The 20,730-nt window shown below is 45.5% G+C and overlaps 2 protein-coding genes across 3 annotated transcripts in view; one reads left to right on the plus strand and one right to left on the minus strand.

The window, feature by feature from the left end:
• The first annotated feature begins 444 nt into the window (after positions 1–444).
• Positions 445–14,572, plus strand: zhx3b (zinc fingers and homeoboxes 3b). 2 transcript variants are annotated; one of them, XM_085260237.1, is made up of 7 exons: positions 445–851; positions 6,613–7,526; positions 7,646–7,753; positions 7,829–9,394; positions 10,000–10,716; positions 12,530–12,815; positions 13,291–14,572. In XM_085260237.1, exons 2-7 carry the CDS (start codon positions 6,786–6,788, stop codon positions 13,299–13,301), a joined length of 3,429 nt encoding a protein of 1,142 aa, XP_085116363.1. In that variant the 5' UTR covers positions 445–851; positions 6,613–6,785; the 3' UTR covers positions 13,302–14,572. The 2 variants fall into 2 exon arrangements, with proteins under 2 accessions (XP_085116363.1, XP_085116364.1); XM_085260238.1 differs by lacking the exon at positions 445–851 and adding an exon at positions 6,326–6,459.
• Positions 14,573–19,484: 4,912 nt separating this feature from the next.
• plcg1 (phospholipase C, gamma 1) overlaps positions 19,485–20,730 on the minus strand; it is a 28,276-nt gene continuing 27,030 nt past the window's right edge. Inside the window, exons 32-33 of the mRNA XM_085258995.1 lie at positions 19,812–20,077; positions 19,485–19,703 (exon numbers count right to left, since the gene is read on the minus strand). Coding sequence (XP_085115121.1) covers positions 19,667–19,703; positions 19,812–20,077 — 303 coding nt within the window. The 3' untranslated portion in view covers positions 19,485–19,666. The remainder of the gene's footprint in view (positions 19,704–19,811; positions 20,078–20,730) is intronic.

Here is a 20,730-nt window from a genome sequence, read left to right on the forward strand (position 1 = left end):
ATTTGTCCACTCAGCTTCAAAGCTCGCCACTCTCACAGCACAGATAACTGCCCGCTCAGTGAAATCCATAAATTGCAGGCTATGTAAACTGAGATTTGCGTAATTACAGCTAAAAGGTCACGTGGACTAAAACACGTCTAACTGTAGTGGGTGTTTAATATGTTTGAATGGAGCTTTAAGAGCAGATTCATATTTATTGTGCGTCTTTATTAACCTTTTGCCACGCACCCGTTTGGCTCTATCTCTTTAAGAGCGGCTAGCCCACCTGGGAGGGGAGAGGGGGGGGGGGAGAACAGGTGTGATGTGTTGTAACCGTTACCGTGCACGGTTAACGGTGCTGTGACCCTTTCAAAACCTCAAACACGGACCCCCCACCTGTGTAGATAGGATGGGATGGGGTGATGGTGTTGCTGGGTGAGGAAGGGGGCGTAGGGGGTCAAAGTCAGTACGGGATACGTGAGTCACTTCATACTCTGTGCTCGGCGGAGCTCGAGCTCTCACGCCAATTCCACCGTCAGTGACGTCGGCGTCACGTGTCTGCCTCTTCCCTCGGTACGTCCGTCGTATTTTCCTCCCCTTTCACTGCCTGCTGTAACACAGAGCCACTCGAAATAAACAAGCGCAAAAAAATAAGAGAGGGGCCGTTGTTGTTGTGAGAGGGAGGGGGGACCGGTCCGGCTCCAGTCACGTTTATTATTATCAGCGGCCGATTGTCAGAGGGGTCCTTACACCTATAAGTTACCATCAGAGAAGCCCAAAGCCGACCCCGTCCGTGTCTGGCTCCACTGAACCCGCACCAGTGTAAACTTTTTAATACCTGCGATGCATACGCTGAGCTCCGACAAAGCGAGGTGAGTGTGCTTCACTGATACGCATTTACTTAAGTGTTCACCTTTCCTAAACTTGTGCGCGAGCTGTCTTACCTTTACGGGCTTGTGGCTCAGCGGCGCTGGCCAGCTGCATGTCGCCTGCTTAAAATGGCGACAGCCAACCTGGGGGGGTGGTAGAGAGAGTAGTTTTTTTAAAAGCTTGGAGGGGGGCACGGCTTACCTTTTTTCCTCTCTCTCCGGTATGAATTGGTCGTAGTGTTCAAACCTATAATGCAGACAAGCCCTTTAAGTTGGGGCTCACTCCGCCTAACTTGAGCGGAAGATGAACACGCATCATTTTTCGGAAATATCTGACGCTGCTGCGCTCAGGGACCGAAACATTGCAGCGCAGACTCTTATTGTACCTCCCATTTTCGCGGAATATCGCCGATTAATCACCAAATTAGCGCCAATTAGATGTTGTCAGGGTGCACTGTAGCCCCCACCCGCTTACCCGGAAAAAATCCTGTAATATGTCCTGTAAACAATGCGCTGAATTTCCAAAATTTCTTCCAATCCGTCAATCCGTGCTATGAATGAAGTTTGGGAGTCATTTTTAAAAGTCCCAGTCACTTCCATCATATATCGACCATCTATTTAAAAAAAAATTTAATTTAGCTTGAAAAATCTATGTGTGTGGACCTTGGTTTTAAATGAAAATCACACCTTTTTCTTTTCTTCCACCAGCTGAGTTTGTTGTTGTTGTTCTCTAGCAGCCACTTGTCTTATTTGTTATTTCACTGTTGTCATGAGTGAGTTTGACTGCAGGGATTAGAGCAAAGATTTCCCACACCGCTAATTTGTGTCTGATGTCCACGTGAGTCCCAGGCACGGACACTTAGCTTAATCCAGCTCACCTTTTTACACTTTTAGAAACGGGCCAGGTTTTCCACACTGCTGCTCAGATCACACGTGGATCAGCTGTGAGGGGAGCTGTAGGTGATGATTAGTATTGTTATTGTTGTTACTATCTTGCTGTATTTCTTTGTGCTGGTGTGCTGATGGCTGTAGATTTCAGTCAATAGTACACTCTACCCCCCTCCTCTTCTGCCATCATCATCACTACCACCTCCACCTCCTGGGCCCTGTTTCCCTCCCTCCTTTCTCCTCCCTTTCTCTTCCTCAGATTTAGGTTAGTAGCTGACACAGGTTGAGTGGCTTTGTGTGGAAGGATTAATCAGTACGTCGCTTATTTAAAATCCATGGTGCCTTTGCATATTTTAGACAACTTTTTAAATGCTTTACTGGCAACCCTTGTTAAGTATTAAATGTTGTGCTGATGATTTAATAAAGCTGAACAATTCTTGGAGGGTGTCAGTCTGTAGGTAATGACTTCCCATCACATCTGTGCCTGCAGACCCATGTAAGACAGTTTATTTACAGATCTCTACCAAGTATGGCCACACAAAAAAAATCAAAAACAGGAGTCATCTGCTACTGAAGAGCCTTTTCACGTTGTTGGGGAAGAGCAGAGTAAGCCACTCGCACAGCCACAGCATTCAGGTCTGGGTCAGCAGCGGCAGCAGCCTCTTGGCTCTGCTTGGCTGGTTAACAGCTTGTGATGTCAGCCATTTTAGGTTGGACAGCACAGAGGCATGGTGCTCCGCCATTTTTCTCTCCCTCCCCTCTCAGCAACCCAATTTTAACGCATGCACCGGCAGCGGCCACAGCAATGCGGCCGTGCACAACCCACACAGCCACACGCTCCCTTGACCTGAGACTCAGGATCACATGAAAATGACACTGCGCTGTCACTGAGGCTCAGAGGCGCTCTGATTGTTGCCTGCATTGTGTGCGAGCCGAAGAGGGAGTGGAAAGAAGTTGGGCTGCAGAGAACCTGTGAGCATTTCTAGTGGTGGGTTGTTCGAGAGCAGGGGTGTATGAGCGAACAAGACCCTGAAAATGATTGATGAGAGAAGGTTAGCAGCTTAAGTTGTTTTTTGTTTGTTTGTTTTGAGGCAGAACAAAACAGCGTAGGATTTTTATTTTTTTTTTTGAGGGTGGGCTTGGGGAAAACGCACAGGGGCGAGAGGTTGTCATCTCCTGAAAGGATAGCATCTGGCAGATAGGCCAGGCCTGTTTATGCGCTCATGGCTGCATTGCCTACAGTGACTACAGGAGCCCTGCGTGACTTTAGGGCCCTGTAGGCTGAAACACAGGAGCCCCCAGAGCAGTAGCCCGGGCAGATGCCTGAACCAAGACTCACAGACACTGAGTTAACAGGAAGAGACGCCATCAGCTTTGGAGAGTAGTGTGCCTTGGCGACGGCGACCACACCTACCAGGGAGACATGAACACTGCGTGAGGGAGGCACTGAAATAGGAGCAGGGCAGGGACTCTCCAAATACCACTGACAGGGGCGTGTGGAACAAACAAGCCCCACTAGAGCCAGAGACTGGATGGCATAGGAGACGTGTGCGTGTTTACCCACATGCGTGTACTTCAGAGAAATGAGCTGGTAGGAGAGAGAAAGAGGGGGTAGGAGGTGGTTGCCATGGGGACAGTAACACACCAGTGGCGCTGCCGACCTGTCTCCCTGGGCCAAACTTGCTCTGAGAGGAGGAAGTGGAGGGAGGGGAAGCAGAGGGTGCAGAGGCTGTTGGAGAAAGGGAGGGGGAGTGAGGGTGAAGAAGACGAGGAAGAGCGAGGAAACTAGGAGAAAGCTGCCTGTGCTGTACACCTTTTCGTCATCCTACTGGGAGAACATTTGTTACACGCACACATCAGTGTTACACCTGCATTCTCAGCGAGGTGACGAGATGACTAGTTTAGTTTGTGTGAAGCTATACAAAGGTGTACGTGCGAGAGAGAGCTATTATTGGTCTGTGCTCAGAGGATCCATCCCCAGCCTAGAGGAGAGTCAGGCCACCGGATGAAAGGAGGTCACGCCTTGCTGAGCCAATGATGACATTAAGAATAATACAGGTTATGAACCGTGAGGTCAAAAATAATGTCTTTGTGTGTCACTGGGAGAGCTCTCTGACTCTCACACACAGGAAAAATTGCAGCCTGACTACCTCGATAAACAAGCCTCACACAGAGGCATTTAGCCAGCCTCCCCCACACGCCACACATACACACACTCACCAAGAGCTCACACGCACCCCACTCCTACCCCCCACCCCCTTTACTCTCAATCTCACAGGAAACCAACACATGCAAATGCTGACACACATATAACAGACACGAACCCACGGTCCCCTGCATGGTCAGTCAACGCATGTGCGGCATTCAAATGAAAAGTTTTCAGCTGATGCGCTCACACCCATGAGTCAACAGAGAGCTCATCTGATCCTGGCATGAGCTGCCCATTTCGACTCGCCAATTATAGCTCGGGCTTGTGCTGTTTTGATGCTCACCTGTGTGCGGCTGTATGTGTGTGTGAAAGAGAGTGAGAGAGGCCTCTGCGTCTCTGCTGGTTGCTTTCGCATTCGCTGAGGCCCAGGGCTTATCTGGAGTTGTGTTCGCACAGATGTGGTTTTTGATTTTTCACAGGCCCATCACAGTGTGATGTGTAAAGTTGGTAGTTGCTGTCTGTCAGTCAGTGTTTGCAGCTTTTGATCAGTCGTGGAAATAGGATTACATACTTAGCAGCTCTGACATTGTGTTTTGCTGGGTGTCTTAGTGTTAGTGATTATTTTGCACATGCCTGCTGACTGCCCGGGTGTGCACGCCACATGCAGGCGCTGAAGCAGGACTCCAGGTTATGTCCGCTGGCTGAATGTTCTGGGCTTTTGCAGTGCAGCAGGGAGGGAGGAGAGGGAAGGACTGTGATTGTAGTTTGGAGCTAGAAGGGGGCTTTGAAGCGCGGGGGAAGGCAGGGTTGGGCAGGCTAGTTGGAGGGGGGTATCGGGTAGGAAAATTCCTCACTGAAACACCTCAGTGCTTCCTCAACGATAGTTAACAACTCTCCTCACCCCATACCGACTCGCCCATCCCCCACCGTCCTTTCCCATTCGCTGTCCCTCTCCTCTCGCCTGCCATCCGCACCCAGCAGAACCACGTGATTGATGGTTGAGACTGCCCACCCATAAGCCTTTGTGTCGGTCATGTGACCAGCCAGCCTTGGCAGAGTGGTGCCCCCTGATGCAGAACCCAATGGCAGGGGGAGTCGAAGGGGTGCACAACAGCCCAAGTTGGTGCACGCGGGGTGGGGGACAAGGGGCATCACGTTCCTTCCACAGTAGCAAACTTAATTTGCCTGTTAACCCCTCACATTCAGATCCAAAGAGAGGGGAGCAGTCTTGCTGTTCAAAAAAATAAAATACAATAAACAAAGAAGATACTATTTGTTTTGAGTCCAGCAATGTTTTCAGAGACTGCTCAGAAAACATTTTACTATTAGCAGTACTAAGGCAGACAGCAGATGATGGGAACTTTAACTTGCTTTTGCCGCCTCTGTCTGGGTTGTCATAGGCTTCTGAGTGCAGGAGAGTCAACTCTGCATACCTGTGCTCGGTCACAGTTGGAGCCCTCGTCCTGCAATAGTTAACTGGGTTTTGAATTAGTGTACTGTGATCTTTTCTATGGCAAATCGAAGATCTGCTAATGTGTCTGTGGGCACTTTAGAAAGAGGACATTCATCATTAGCGGATTTGTCGAATGGAGACATCGAGCTTGCTGCTCACCTTGTCATAAGTGAACAGCCTCGTGCACAATGAGGCTAAGCATCTGAAGGTATACCACCCCCTCACCCCCCAGCCAAGTTTAATATGAGCATGGAGTTGTTCTGCTTGCATGCACGAAAGGGTTTAAGCTTTTGAGCTCTGAAATGTGAAAACTGGATGTGTTTGTGAAGTATCTGGGGTGGACTGGGTGAGATTTTAAGCATTTTCCTGTTGTGTTTCTCTAAGCCGCTGAACTTTGTTGAGCTTTTGCTGCTCTGCGCTTGAGGTGTCATGTCAGGGCAGAGTGACTGGGAGAGTAATTGCCCTAGAGCTGTCCTCTAGTACTGCATCACTACCACTCTGTGCAAAGGAAGGAAGGAGAGGGAAAAGACGAAGCTTTTTTTTTCTTAATGGAGACAAAGAATCTAAGAGGTGTTGTGAAGGTTTTAAGATTTGAATTCTTATATAGGTGTGATTCCTGTCTGTACAGTGTGTACCATTGTTAGGATGGAGCCATTTTTCCGCAGAACATCTGTTCATCTGAACTGCTCAACTGCCCAGATGTTACGTGCACTATATTGCTGTAGGAATTTAAATAAAGATATTCAGTTAAACTACAGAGGCCCTGGATTAAAAAAAAACCCAGAATGTGCCCTCTCTGTTGGGGGTGTGTCTGAAAGAGGGGAAGTGAGACCGAGTTGTGTGGGGGGAGGGGAAAGAAGGGGGTAGGACAGGAGCTCTCTCTACAAGCCATCAGTGAAGATGCAGAGTGAGCTTGTGTGTAGGCCTTCATAAGAGAGACAGCCCTGGGTTTCTCTGATCAGAGGTTTTGAGCAGCAAGATCTGTGGATTTTAAAGCGCTCGAGCTCAATCTTTCCACGAGGTGTCCTTTATTACCTGTGCTGTTGACATTTTACCTGGAAACGGTGTCAGCAATGATGTGTTTTCCTTCGCTGAGATGGACCTGGGTTTTGCTGCGCTGAGTAAGATATTTCATTTGCTCTCAGTCGCCCAACTCATTTGCACTTAAAATGTAAATTTTCTCTCTTTTGTGTGTTTGTAACTCACCAAACCACTTGACTAAACTGTTGGCTGGTGATTGACAAACTAATCAGTGTTTCACTCTCTTTTTGCAGGATTTCCCGAAAAACTCAAGTGATAACCACAAGTGGACCCACGGACAAGACCCGCCACCCCCCTTCCCCCATGCCTGGTCTATAGTCAACGAGAAACCCATATTCTTTTTCACACCTCACTCTCAGCCATTTGACCACTCCTCCCACCCCCAGCCCCATTTTTTTTTCACACCATGGCCAGCAAAAGGAAGTCGTCCACTCCCTGTATGATACCTAGCAAGATTATTCGCCCCTTAGAGGAGGTTGAGCAGGACTCTCCTGCTCTCCGTCAGCCAAGGGTTTCTGGCAGTGACACACAGAGCCCCTTAGACCCTGGAGAGTCTTCCAAACCAGAGGCGGGGGATGCAGTCAAAGATGGTGCAGGCAGTTACACATGTAAGCCTTGTAATTTCGAAACGCATGACCTTAACTTATTTTTGGATCACGTCTACTCCGGGCACCCAGACTTCCGTGCTGACCCCAGCTTCTTTTGTGTCAGCTGTGGGGTTTCAGCACCCAAGTTTGAGGGCCTAGCATTGCACAACGCCAGGGTTCACCCCAGCACATTGAACACCACTCTGCGGCTGAGAAAGAGAGACAGGAGGCTGGTGGTGGAGCAACATCTGGTGGCTGGGCCAGAGAGCGGGAAGGACAGTGAGATTTCTATCACTAAAACCCCAATTATGCGGATGCTGAAGGGCAGATCGGAGCCTAAACGGATTGTGGTGTCTCACCCAGTCTCCGATGAGGCGTCCTCAGACCCACACACTATCTCTGCATCTAGAGAGACTGAGAGAAAAGAAACTGCCTCAGTAACAGTCGCCCATGTTCCTACGATTGTCCACAATGGAACAACTAAGGTCACACTTCCTTCAGCAATCCAGATAGTGAATGGCTCAGGAGCATTACCCATGTTAAAGACACCAATCACACAGGTAAATGTCAGTTTTTATTTCTCCTGGGTTTTTTTTTAGATGAAACATGTTTTAAAAAAAAAAAAAAAAAATTTTATTGGAGTCACTTGTTCTGATTCTTGAATGTTTTTTTTTTCCAGGTGGTTTCAGTAGTTCAAAACAGAAACCTTCATCATTCTGCGCCAGTCACCGCCTCCTCAAATATTTCCTCCAGTTCCTCAACTTCCTCCTCAGAAAATCTCCCAAAGGTAATTCTTTCTATCCAAATCTTATGAATTTTTAAATGTAAAATCAGTGGCTGATATTCAACCTTTCTCTCTCAGGTAATGATTCCTTTGAGCAGCATCCCTACCTACAGTGCCTCCATGGATTCCTCTTCCTTCCTGAAGACCTCCTTCAGCAAATTTCCGTACCCCACGAAAGCTGAGCTCTGCTACCTGACTGTGGTCACAAAGTTCCCAGAAGAGCAGATCAAGATCTGGTTCACAGCCCAGAGACTGAAGCAAGGCATCAGCTGGTCTCCTGAAGAGATAGAGGAGGCCAGGAGGAAGATGTTCAACACCATAATTCAAACGGCACCTTCCAACTCTCACAACCAGCCACAGAGTCACCACAGCCCAGCCCAGCAAACCATCACAGTCCTGCCTGCATCGCTTGGGGCCACAGGGATCCCTCACATCCTGCAGGGGTCTCTCGTCGGCCAAGGAGGGGTAATCGTCACACAGCCGGTCATGGCAAACGGTATCCAGGTTAACAGTACTCCTGTTGCCCTAGCTGTCACACCTAAGCCCCAGGCAGCAGCGCGGCCTATGATGCAGGCCCGACCTGCAGCGGCCCTGGTGGCAGACAAAGGCGTGAGCATGGTGGTGGGGTCAGTGGGAAGCAGCACAGGAACGAATATCATTAGCAGCTGTAATAGTAGTAGGAGTGGGGGAGGGGGCACTAGCAGTGCTCTTAGCAGCAGTCAAACTAGCGTGATCAACCTCAGCTTGGGAAGCAGTAGTCATAGTAATGCTAAGGCGAGCAGTGTCAATGGTAAAGACAGCAGCGGTAATGTTGACTCCAGCGATAAGGGCAACGGTGATGCAACTGGGCATGTAAATGCCAAGAACACAGATGTCAGCAATGCCAACAACACCAGCGTGCTGCAGAGTGACAACAAAGTAACCACAGAAAGCAAAAACATCACAGACATCAAAACCGTCAATGGCAACAGTTTACCGAAGAGCAAAGATGCTAATGGGAGCAGCAGCAAAAATAGTGAGACAAGCGCAGATGACGTCGACCCCTCTGCCAGTGACTCCCCACCCATGAAGATGGAGGAGGCTTCTTCCCCTGCCTCCAAGTCTTCTTCCCCATCCCCTGCATCTGCTTCGAGCAGCACGCTGGGATCCAGGACGCCCGTCAACCCCTTCCTGGATCCCAGCTTTTACAAAGGCAAAAAGTCTCAGGAGCAGCTCAATGCCCTAAAGGACAGTTTTCAGGTGTGCCAGTTTCCCGACCAGGAGGAGGTGGACCGGCTCATTGCGTTGACGGGGCTCACAGTGCGAGAAGTTCGCAAGTGGTTTAGTGACCGGCGCTACCACTTTCGCAACCTGAAAGGTACACGTGCCGGCTCAGGACCGCAGACTAAACCCGCCACCACACCCGGAACGGGCAGCAGTCCGAGTACGCCAGGAACAAGCGCCGCTGGCAGTGCCAACCCCATCGATCTGTCAGAAAGTAGCAACAACTCTGGTGCGAAAACTCCCCAACACAGCGCTGCACCCCTGAGCCCATCTGCATCATCACAGACACCCACCTCTCCCACCACACCTTCCCGCCGACTCCCCAGGCCACCGTCACCTGATTTCACAGCCATCCGCTACAAGGAGAGAGAACCCCACCAGGTGAGGCCTTACTACGCAAGCTTCCTGTGTAATATAAGTGTAATAAGCTTAGCAGGTGGCCAGGTTTCCTCACTGTTTTTTGTCGTGATTACTCAGTTCTGTGGATTTCCACATCAAAGTCTGTTTATAAATGCAGGGGAGATCAGCTTTCTATTTGTAAGAGTTTACTTTTGTGGCTCCAGATGGAGCTGCACAAAATTAGATAAATAGTGTGTCTCCGGGGGTGTAGACTTCATCTACATTAGCTGCTACTACCACAACAATCTTGAATGTGCAAGTGAAATGTAAACAGTAAAGTTCAAACCTAAAAGAGGATATGTTTTATTTTCTTTCCATGCACAGCTTATAAGATGAATAAGTGAATTAGTTTTTGGTCTTGGAAGGCTTGAAAAATTGTAAAATGAGGTATTCAGAGTTTTGTTTTGTTTTTTAAACTACAAAGATGATGTCTTTAAATATCTCACTCTGTCTGAACTGTTACAGATGCTAGTTTTATTTTTAACTTGAATAACAAAATCATTAATCAAATATCTCACACATGCCAGTTCTTTGTCTTCATTGAAAAAAAGACGATACTAATAATTAACTTGCGTTTATTATGTTAGGTTAAAGCCCTAGAGGGCAGCTTTTCCCAGAACTCAGACCCATCAGGCGAGGAAGTGGATAGACTGCGGTCTGAGACCAAGATGACCAGAAGAGAAATCCACGGCTGGTTTGCTGAGAGGAGGAAGAGAGTGGCAGCTGAGAAAAAGAAAGAGGAGGCTGAGCGGGCAATGCGAGAGGAGGAGGAGGGTGAGGATATCGGGGTTGATGGAGAAGAGAGGCAGAGAGATGAAAGTTCAGGGGAACCAAAAGTCAACCCTATTAAAATAAATCTGAAGATGCTGAAGGTGACAGAGGCCAATGGGAAAACTGAGAGCGAAGGGCTGGATAGTACGGCCGCATCCTCCCTGGGTCCTGCCTCATCTGCCACCCCCAAAACATCGCAGACCTCCACGCCAACACCCAAACCAGCTCACTCCCCCAAACCCACAGGCGTCCGAGGTAAGAAGACAGCGGACCAGCTGCATCTGCTGAAACAAGTTTACGCTCGGACCCAGTGGCCCAGCGCCACTCAGTACGATGAACTCATCTCAAGCACTGGGCTGCCCAGGCCTGAAGTGGTGCGCTGGTTCGGAGATTGCCGTTATGTGCAGAAGAATGGGCAGCTGAAGTGGCTGGAGTCGTACCAGAACATGGCTCTGGAGGAAGACCTACAGAAGGGGAACGTGCACGTCCTCCAGGCTCACCTTGACGTCCACGGAAGGCTGGAAGACTCACAGGTATCAACAGCACCAAACATTTTTTTTTATAGCTCAGTAGCTGAGAAACACAGGAACCTGAGAATCAAACGATTTCTCTGTACTATTGCTTTTATAAAAGCTGACAGCATATCCTCTAATTATACAGGCATGTCACTCCTGAAAGTCACACTAGGCTTTTAGAGTTCCACTTTCAAAATGCTTCTGTTGCATTAGATAGATATTTTGGGGATTTTAGGTGTAAATAACTGAAACCTCATATGTGATAGAAAAACCCTGACTCACTTCCTGTTATATCAATGTTAGGGGCATTCGCTATTTTAGCAAATCATCTCCTCTGGTTGGTGTGTGTGGTTTACTCATGATTAAAGTGTTATTTTCCCATCAATTCTTTCAGTGTTGACCTGCGAAGGCAAAAGTATTGCTTTATATATTTTAATTTACATGTTTTTCTGGCAACACACTTCAAACAAAATTAACCCCACTCATTTTTCTATACACTCCTGTATATAATCCAGGAAGTGGATATGGGATTATGTGCTTGATTGGAGATGTTGTGAGGTCATAAGGAAGGTTTTGGGTTGCAAACAGTGAAAATGTTGGATGCATTCAAGGGTCTGTTGGAATTTGATTGGTAGAACTGGGGTCATACCTCAGGAGGGCTCGAGCTTGTGCTTTTTAGAAGAAAAAAACATGTTGGCTAATTGATGCTTTTGTTTATTTGTTTCGTGGTCATTTTACTTTTACATGAAGTAAAATGCATTTATTCCAAACCAAGAAAAGGAAATGCAGGATACAACGGTATCATGTGATGTAATTCTGGATACAGTTCACCAACAAAGCAGTGTGTAGATTATATCTTATTTTATAAGTAAATATATGTAAATGTCTCTGAAGCCACTCTGACACATGCATTCCTTTCTATTAATCTGTCAGTGTGTCACCTAGTAGCATTTGCAAATCGATTTCAATCCACGTACGTTTTAGTGAACAACTAATCCAGCCTGTTTCTAAATTGCAATAAAAATTTATTTATTCATTCATTTTTTTAATGCATTCTTCATGTCCTGTCTGGACAGGAGTGAGACCTCTCGATCTCTCTCAGAACTCGTTCTTGGTGTCAGGAGGAACTAAAACAAAGTCATAGCTACAAGTGCACCAATTTTTTCTTTTTTTCTTTTTGCACATGTGGCTAAAATTTGATCGTGTTGCTCTCTCCATCTCTGTAAGTAGCTTTAAAGAGCTTTGACAAAAAAGTGAAAGAGATGAAAAAAATGGCATTGTGTGAACAGAAGCAAGCAGTGCTACTTGAAGAGTTTCATTATTACAACATAACATTTTTGTTCAAATTTGCACTTGTGTTCACGAGTCACGTAAACTGAGCTGCAGGCTCCTGTGAACATCAGGATCTTTGATGAACATTTTCAAATTGCAAAAAATCTTCAAATTTGATCCTTTTTTTTTTTTTTTTTGGCCTTAATATAATTGTTGCCATTTAGCATCAGCATCTGTCTTCAGATTTTCATTGATTCCTAAATAAATATGAACTAAATATGTACATGTATATGCAACTATGATATAAAAATGATATTAAAACTTTAGAGTTCATTGAAAATCAAATAAGACGTTTTAGACTAGTGTAAGATGTAATATTATTGCAATATATTGAGGGTATTTTCAATAACATGTCATTAAAGGAAAACTGTCTAAATTCTAAAAGAACTGGGTTGCAAACAGGTATGAGTATGAAAAGGTGAAATGTGTCATCTAAGTGTCCACTTTGCACCTCAAATAACCGTGAAACTTCCTCTTGATTCCCCTTCTGTATGCACAGTTGCAGGAACTTGCTCAGAGTAGCAGTTTGACAACAGACTTGGTGCGACACTGGTTTACCACTAAGGCGTCTTTGCAACAAACTGCCGCTGCCAGTGCCGCTGCTCATACAACAGGAACGCGACCGGTTGCACCGGGTGTGGCTGCAGAGCCACCTACAACAGGATCCTCCCCTCCGGAGTCGCAGGCAGGAGGTGGGATGGAGGAGAAAACGGAGGCATCGGTGTGCAGTGTCGCATCAGAAGCAGAGGACGCAAACGCTGACGAGACTGTGAATGCTACTAAAGGTAATCTTCATCAGCGTGAGCGTAAGCTCTCCCTGCAGGGTCTGACCAAATATCCTGATTTGAGCAATTAAACACCTAAAGAAAAGCTGCAGAACTTCTAAAAGCAGAAGCAGAAGGTGTTTCATTATGAAAATATTATTTGCGCCTCCGTAACAATTAATTTTATTCGTGGCAGGGTTTAGGTGTTAAAAGGTGATAATTAAACACCTAAATGTTTATGATCGTCACTCAGGTGATACAGAAGCGCTAAGATAGAATATACAAACACACACATTCATCATAATTATGAGTAATGAGGCATGCTGTGGCAGGTTTGTGTTTCAAACCAGTGCGTGTGTAACTCCAGCACACTGTGTAGCAATGAAGGAAATTCAGACGTGTTTTCTGGAGCGTGTTGTCAGGGTGACAGATTTTTAATTTCTTTTTCCACTTTTTTTTTTTTTATTCTTTCTTCTTCTTTTTTTAATTGCAACAGGAACTGATTGAAGAGGCCTTTTTGTGCGAGGATGGAGTTGACATCGCAGGTGGTCTTTGTTCCGGGAGCCTGACTAAAAGACGGCAGATGCGTTTGTAACAAGATCACTGGAAGGAAATGGATCTTGGAGCCACCTCCACCCACCCCTCCTTACTCCCCCCCCACCCATCTCTCCCTCTCTCTGTCTCTCCTTACCGCTTACACCCCTCGAGGTGGGCATGACACCCCACATCCCCCAAACCGCCTACATGAGATGGACGCTATAGCAGCCCCCCCGCCCCCGCCAAAATCCACCCACCCAGCCGCCCACTCCCTTCTCTCCTTCTCCAGTTTTGTCTAGATCTCCACTACAACTCTCCACTATTCTCCCCTCCGCCATTTTCCCTTCAGGAGAAAGTAGACACTGAGGTGCAGGAGTGGAGGTGGCAGTGTAGGCGTTCAGGCTGACAGCGTTTTGCTGCCATGTTTTTTCCAACTGCCTGCTGTGATGGGGGTAAAGGAAGGGGTGGGAAGGAAAAAAAGAGAGGGGTGGATGTGTGGAAGCAGAAGAAGAGGGAGAAAAAAGTGTGTTTGAGACTGCAAACTTGGCAGATGTTGATCAGGTGGGGGTTGGGTTTGGACTCTTATCGACTAAGCTGAGACACGATTCAGTGAAGCGTTGAGACTGTTCATTGTTTGTTTTTTTTGGGGGTACGAAAAACTGCAGTTTTGCTGCAGGGTGCTTGCCTAGGCCTTAATCGTAAATCAAATCAACCTTATTTTCCCATTGTGCTGTCTTCATGCTGCTTTTTTTTTTCCTGCATCACAAACTCTGACTTCATGCTTGCAGTTTATTTTAGAAATGTGCTAGCTGCCCTGTTCACAGCAACAAATGTGAAAAGCAGCACTGACGCTCATTCAACCCGAGGTTATTTTGGAACATGTTTTTGTTCACACTTTTCGTATCTGTACATACTTTTCATTTAACATGAAATTGCTCAGCGTGGGACGACATCGGGGATTGTTTCATCCAAAGAGGGCAAGCACCCTTTAGGGTCTAAAACAAACAAACAAACAAACAAACAAACAAAAAAGTGACACAGTATATTAGACTACATGACATACGGTTTGTGTTGTAGCATCAAGTGCTTCTTTACCTATCGGATATGTACGTATATTTGTTTTTATGAGACTTTGTTATGAAATAAATCACACTGTAAACAAACTGTGAACTACCAGAGTTCCATAGGCTTGATGTATAATTTTTACAGATGGCATTTCAGAATAAAAGCAATGTCAGAAAGCTGTGGCTCAGTGTGTCTGTTCATAAGTAAAGTTTTCTACATGGCTTACAGCACTGAGGCAAATTAAGAGGACTAAACCTCAAATAAGAACACTGAGGCCTTATGATGAAAGATTTACCTCATAAGTAATTTTAAGTCCCTGTCGAGCTAGCTTTGTTGCAAACACTCAGCCACTTTTTTTAGGTACTGTTGTAATTGCTCATTAACACAAATCTTTAATCAGTCAATGTAAACATGGTCAAGATGACATGCTTGGGTTCAAACTGACTTTAAGTGACTTTAAAAGTAGTGTGTTGTATGGGCTAGTTTAGGGGTGTCCAACTCCAGTCCTCAAGAGCTACTGTCCTGCAGCTTTTAGATGCATCCCTACTCCAACACAGTTGGATTACCTCTTCAGCATGCCATCACGTTTGGCAAAGGCCCGATAAACAATCCATTTATTTGATTCAGGTGTGTCTTAGTAGGGATGCATCTAAAAGCTCCAGGACCGTAGCTCTTGAGGACTGGAGTTGCCCATATGGAAAAGAAATAGTAAAAACTTATATGTGATTACTCATGAAAGTGGCCACTTTCAGGAGTAAATCATATAAGGATTACATGATTTACTCCTGAAAGTGGCCACTTTCTCATTACTTTCATACATTGTTTTAGTAAGTATCCAAAACATACAACTTTCATTATATAATTTTTCAAGGGATCTTATGTGTTTTCACTCTTGTATGCTTTTCATACAAGTTTCACACAAGACAGATACAAACTTTATAAGATTTATATATATCTTTTCCATATGGGTGGACACCCGCTGGCTAGTCTGAGTATATGAAAAACTGCTGATTTACTGTGATTTTTTTTCTTTCTCCGTACAACCATGTCTAGGGTCAGAAAAAGAATATCCAGAGCAGCAGTTGGGTGAAAATGCCTTTTGGTGCCAGAGGAGAATGGTTCGACTGCTTTGAGTGGGAGGCAACAGCCACAAAAGTAACCACTTGTTACAACGAGGGTATGGGGAAGAGCATCTTTGGGCGGCAGAAGACCACACTGGGTGCCAATCCTCTGAGCTAAGATTAGGAAACTGGGGCTACAATACGCACATGACTCCATCCTCCCTTTTATCAAAGGTTCAGGTTGGGAGTGATGATGTAATGAATGGTGTGAGGGATGTAGTCTTGTCACACTTTGGGTCCGTTATTACCGAGTTCAGTGCCACAGCCCAAGTATTGCTACGGTCTATCCCAGATCTTCCAATGGCTTCTGATGGCTGATAATGCGCCATATCACAAAGCTTCTTGAACATGACAATGACTTCAGTGTACTGAAATCAGGCGCCAGCTCTCAACCCAATAATTTTCCCACAAAGAATTACACCAGTTTAGCAAGAACGCAAGTCTAACTCAATACGAGTAATAATGGATTGGATTTATATAGCGCTTTTCAAGGCACCCAAAGCGCTTTACAATACCACTATTCATTCACTCTCACATTCACACACTGGTGGAGGCAGCTACAGTTGTAGCCACAGCTGCCCTGGGGCAGACTGACAGAAGCGAGGCTGCCATATCGCCCCTCTGGCCAACACCAGTAGGCAAGTAGGGTAAAGTGTCTTGCCCAAGGACACAACGACCAGAACAGAGAGCCCAGGGATCGAATCGGCGACCTTCCGGTTACAGATGCGATTCCCAACCCCCTGAGCCACGGGGGGTTGTATCTACCACAACGTGGCCTTTTGCCCTGTTTTCCAATAATGTACTTATGTTTCTTTTACAGTAGAATTGCCTTCAGATCGTTGGGTTTAAGGTATTGATAATAAACTTTCAGCACAGCAACACTTTGTGTGAACAGCAGCCTGAAAGTGACCATTCTCATATTGAAACTACAGTACAGATTTCCTGTGGCGTAGTGTAGTTAGTGACACCTGTTGCAGTTACATTTTGGTCTTGGAACTGAAAAGAATTAACCTCACTGAGTCACACCAGCACATTTAAAAAAAGAAAGGCTAACAAAGATGTATAAGTAATAAGTATTTTATTTACTTTTCAGGCTTGAATATGTTTCATATGAAAGGCAAAATTAAGATGAATACTCTTCCTCTCCATATTTAGGCACATTACAGAAAGGCGGTTGTAAATGGAGCTGTCACTAACTAAACAGACAAGTCTGGAGAAAAACAAAAATGCAAAACTCAAATTACAGTTAAGGGCTCTGTGCACCCACACAGGTGTTCTCGGTTATTCTGGCAGATTAGAGCTCATTACAGGTTGGCGGGAGTACGTTTTGTCTCGACAGAAGTGAACAGTACAGTCGGGGGCATGTCAGTCAAACGTGGTCTGCAGAGGCTCACACGGTGCAGAGAAGCAAAGTGACAGCACCTGTGTGGGTGTACCATGGCTGTGCAGGTGATTTATGCCCAGCGGGGCAGGTGAAAGACGTGGCTTCAATGTGATGTGTACACAGATCGAGGCACATAGACATTAGCAGACAGTTCAGCAATGAGAGCAATGCAGCATTGGAGGGTGAGCTCTTATCCATCGGAGAAATAAATGTTACACGGAGGAGCTTTGGGATTAGTATGGGGGTGCAAATGCAACATTTGTCTTTTTCTTTGAGACCTCAAGTATTCACTCCTGACCCTGCCTTTACCTCTAATCATAGCATATGGCTTAGGTGTGCCCCAGTGACTGAACACTGAGCAAGAATATTGAGCTTACATCATATAGTCACCACGTACAAGCAAAGAAAACACTGTTTCGAGTACAAACCTAGAAAGATAACACCATAAGTGCTCCTTCTGGGTTCAATGAAGGCGCAGATTACCTTTGTCATCCATGACTAAGCTACAGAAAAAAACAAAGAAAAATTCAAGCTTTAACTCTGCCTGTTCATGTCAATCTTGCTCTTACCCCAGAATCACAGGAAAGAACATCTCCCTGAACTTAATGCACAAGGGAGGTCCTGATCCACCAGCTGGACAAACGTTCACAATAATGAAATGTAGCATTCTGCATTCGCTTCGATCCATCAGTCAGTGTTTTGCACAAAGCCTCCATTTCTTTCCCTCTTGTTTTGTTTGCACATTTCATTACAAATAAAACCAAGGGCAGTGGCAATTTAATTACCTCTTAGGCAGTGTAATCCTCACTGGATTCTGGAAGCAGCATGTAGCTATGACAAAGCTGCCCAAAAATACCACAACAGCACAAACACGAACGGTCCTTTATGTCGCTGTGGCCCAGTGATGGGTACCAGATGGCACGATTACTTTATTCCCAACACTGGCAACTCAACCCTTCTCACTCAACCACTGCTGGTCAATACAGATTTCCTTTTTAACTAAAAAACAAAACAAAACAAGAAACAAAGAATATCTAAAACTGTTTGGTTACAGTAAAACACTTTCTTAGAACCATTTGAATACATATTTGTTGTAATCAAAACACACTTTCTTTAATATGAACTGTCCCCGATCTGTGGCCATTACGCCAAGAGATAATGTGAACAAATTAAAATGCTCAGAATAAAGTGGCCAGACATAGTTTTACGACGTGAAATCTGAGTTCAAAGGAGTATCCACTGCTTCATAAATCCTGGCAACAAAGGGCTGCATAGTTAAAAGGGTAACTATTACAATCATCATAATTACAGTAATCATGGCGCACTGACAAATTTAAAACATTTACAGTGTTCCCTGTAAATTAATCTAATTAGATTATTTTTATAGTAGTTTGAGGCACACATTCATGTCCCTCATATGAAGTCTGACTGCGACTGTAAATAATAACCACTGCTGAGGGGAGTGAACAGGATAATGTTTTGGCTGTAACCCACAGCCCTGTGACTCGTCCCTCTGAGTGACAGGACATCTGTAAATATGGCCTGTAACACATTGGTAGTACAAGTAAGAAGTGGAAGGAAAAAAAAAATAAAAAGCACATTTCTCACAATAAGACCTTTTTTTTTTGGCTTAACGTTTATCCCTGGTCCTGCTTCATCACACAGTGAGGTGTTGGATTCCCAGGACATGTCTCAATGTGTCACACTGGCTTGTAAATGCGTGTGAAACGCAGCAAACACGGAATGATGTGCACTTTTTGTTTTTCCTGGAATGTAGGTTAGAAATAAGTGTGTATATGTGCAGGCATAACATATGATCTGCTCTCTCACTGCTCCAAACACAAACAGGAAAAAAAAAAAAAACATAAAATAAAAATTTAATATCACTCTAAGTTTAGGGTAGGAGATATGCTGGAGGCACACTATTTCCTCTGCAAAAAAACCCCGAAAAAACCCCCAAAACAAAAGAAGAGAATTTTTTTTTAAAGCAGTGAGAGCCCTCATGTTTTACACATGTACATAAAAAAAGAAATCACATTATGAATGTTTAAAGGTTTAAATAATCGTAATAATTAAAAACATAGAGACAGGAGCTCTTTGAGAGCAGGTGAGCTGGTGCTGTTCTCTGGCCAACAGCACAGCAGGAATAAATATATATGTGTATATATACATATACATATATATATATATTCATATTCGCCAAATAGAGAAGAGCAAAGAAACTTAACTGGAAACAGTTTCAAACTGATACCTTCTATAACTGTCCCCTTTCTTCATCTTAGCCTTCAAACTAAGCAGCTGTGCACACTGAAAACACGAGAGATTACAAACAGTCAGGCCAGAGCTGGAACTTTTTCAGTCTTGCTTTTTGTTCTACTGTGAATGTCGTTTCTTCTTCTTGCCCACAGCGGTCAGCTTCCTCTTAGTGACCCCCCCTCGCCCCTCTAATGTCCGAGTATGCTCCCTTCACCTTCTCGTCTGGCAAGTGGTGAAGAGAGGCTGGGCAGCAGGCAGGGAGGGGCAGAGACAGAAAGACAGTGTGGGAGAGAGAGAGAGGGGGGGGGGGGGGGGGGGGGGGGGGGGTTGGGCGAATGGAGGGAGAGAGAGCTGCCTGAAATGTAGGCCAAAGCGGTGGTGGGCGTTTCCATGGAAACTGTTCACAGCAGTCAGTGACATCATCGGTACGGGGGAGAGGCGACTGGGTGGTGGGGATGGGGAGGAGGAAGGGGGGGTTGCAACAGAAATGCGTCCTGATTGGCTTGGACTTAGACACGGTTCTCCACTCTGGTCCTCCGCGGGATCCTGAAGTGAAGACAAAGACAGGATAATGTCTGTAATCTTCTACACGTCCAAAACACTCTGGACAGGCATCTAACACCACAAAGAGAGACACACCACACACACACACACCTTCTGTTTTGCGCGTCCATGTCCAGCAGTGTCTCCTGGGACACCCTGAAGTCATCTATGGGGGACTGGTAGCGGGATTCAAAAGAGCCTTCCCTCCCTCTGTAGGCCATGGCCTGGGCTGGAGACTGAGGCAAAGGAGACATGCTGGAGGACGTTGAGGAGACTGAGCTCAGCTCCCCAAAACGCTCCCGCACTGACTGAGCTGTTGCCGACACTGATGAGGCCCCGACTGCAGCGAATGGGCTGAGAACCTCACCGTTTTCATCCTGAAATAAAAAACAAAACAAAGGAGTAAACACTAGTGGTTCTCTGTATAATCAAAGATGAGCTTAAAGTCTTGCATTTATAATTTTGTCAGGTCATTCAAGAACATAAGATGAACTATAAAGGCAAAAGTAAATGGGAAGAAAAGCTGGGGAGGGATTAAGAAATAATTTGAGGGAGGCAGCTACAGACAAAGAACATACAAGCACTTAACTCAGACAAGCAGAAGTGTTTTTTAAAAGGACTCATTTTTCCAAATCTGTGCTTTATATTGATGCTCGAGATAAAAGCAGTAGAGTCCCCTGCAACAATGTCCACTAATAGCAAATTCTGGGACCGCTAATGAAGCATTAGCTTTAAACAAAAATAATTGCGTTCACCTTTCGTACACAGAAACATCAGTCCACTGTACTGAGAGGCCCAAGGGAGATATTTTTTCATACATGGAAGCCTTTTATGGCCCATTTGGGTGTTTTGCACCATTCACTATCTGACGAATCTCATTGCAGACCTGCCGGCTAATGTGTGACTGGTGGTTTGTTTTTGTTTTTTTGTTTGTGGCTGCTCGTATTTCAATTGTGCGATCCCACCCGAAGCTCAGTCAGCCTGGGGTGGTGGGCTGAGTTAAACGAAGGGTTATGTTTGTATACACAGG

This window comes from Mchenga conophoros, linkage group LG20, assembly GCF_057382185.1.
Source record: "Mchenga conophoros isolate Kocher_MC1m ecotype Shallow Benthic linkage group LG20, M_conophoros_male_GT1.1, whole genome shotgun sequence".
Classification (NCBI taxonomy): Eukaryota; Metazoa; Chordata; class Actinopteri; order Cichliformes; family Cichlidae; genus Mchenga; species Mchenga conophoros.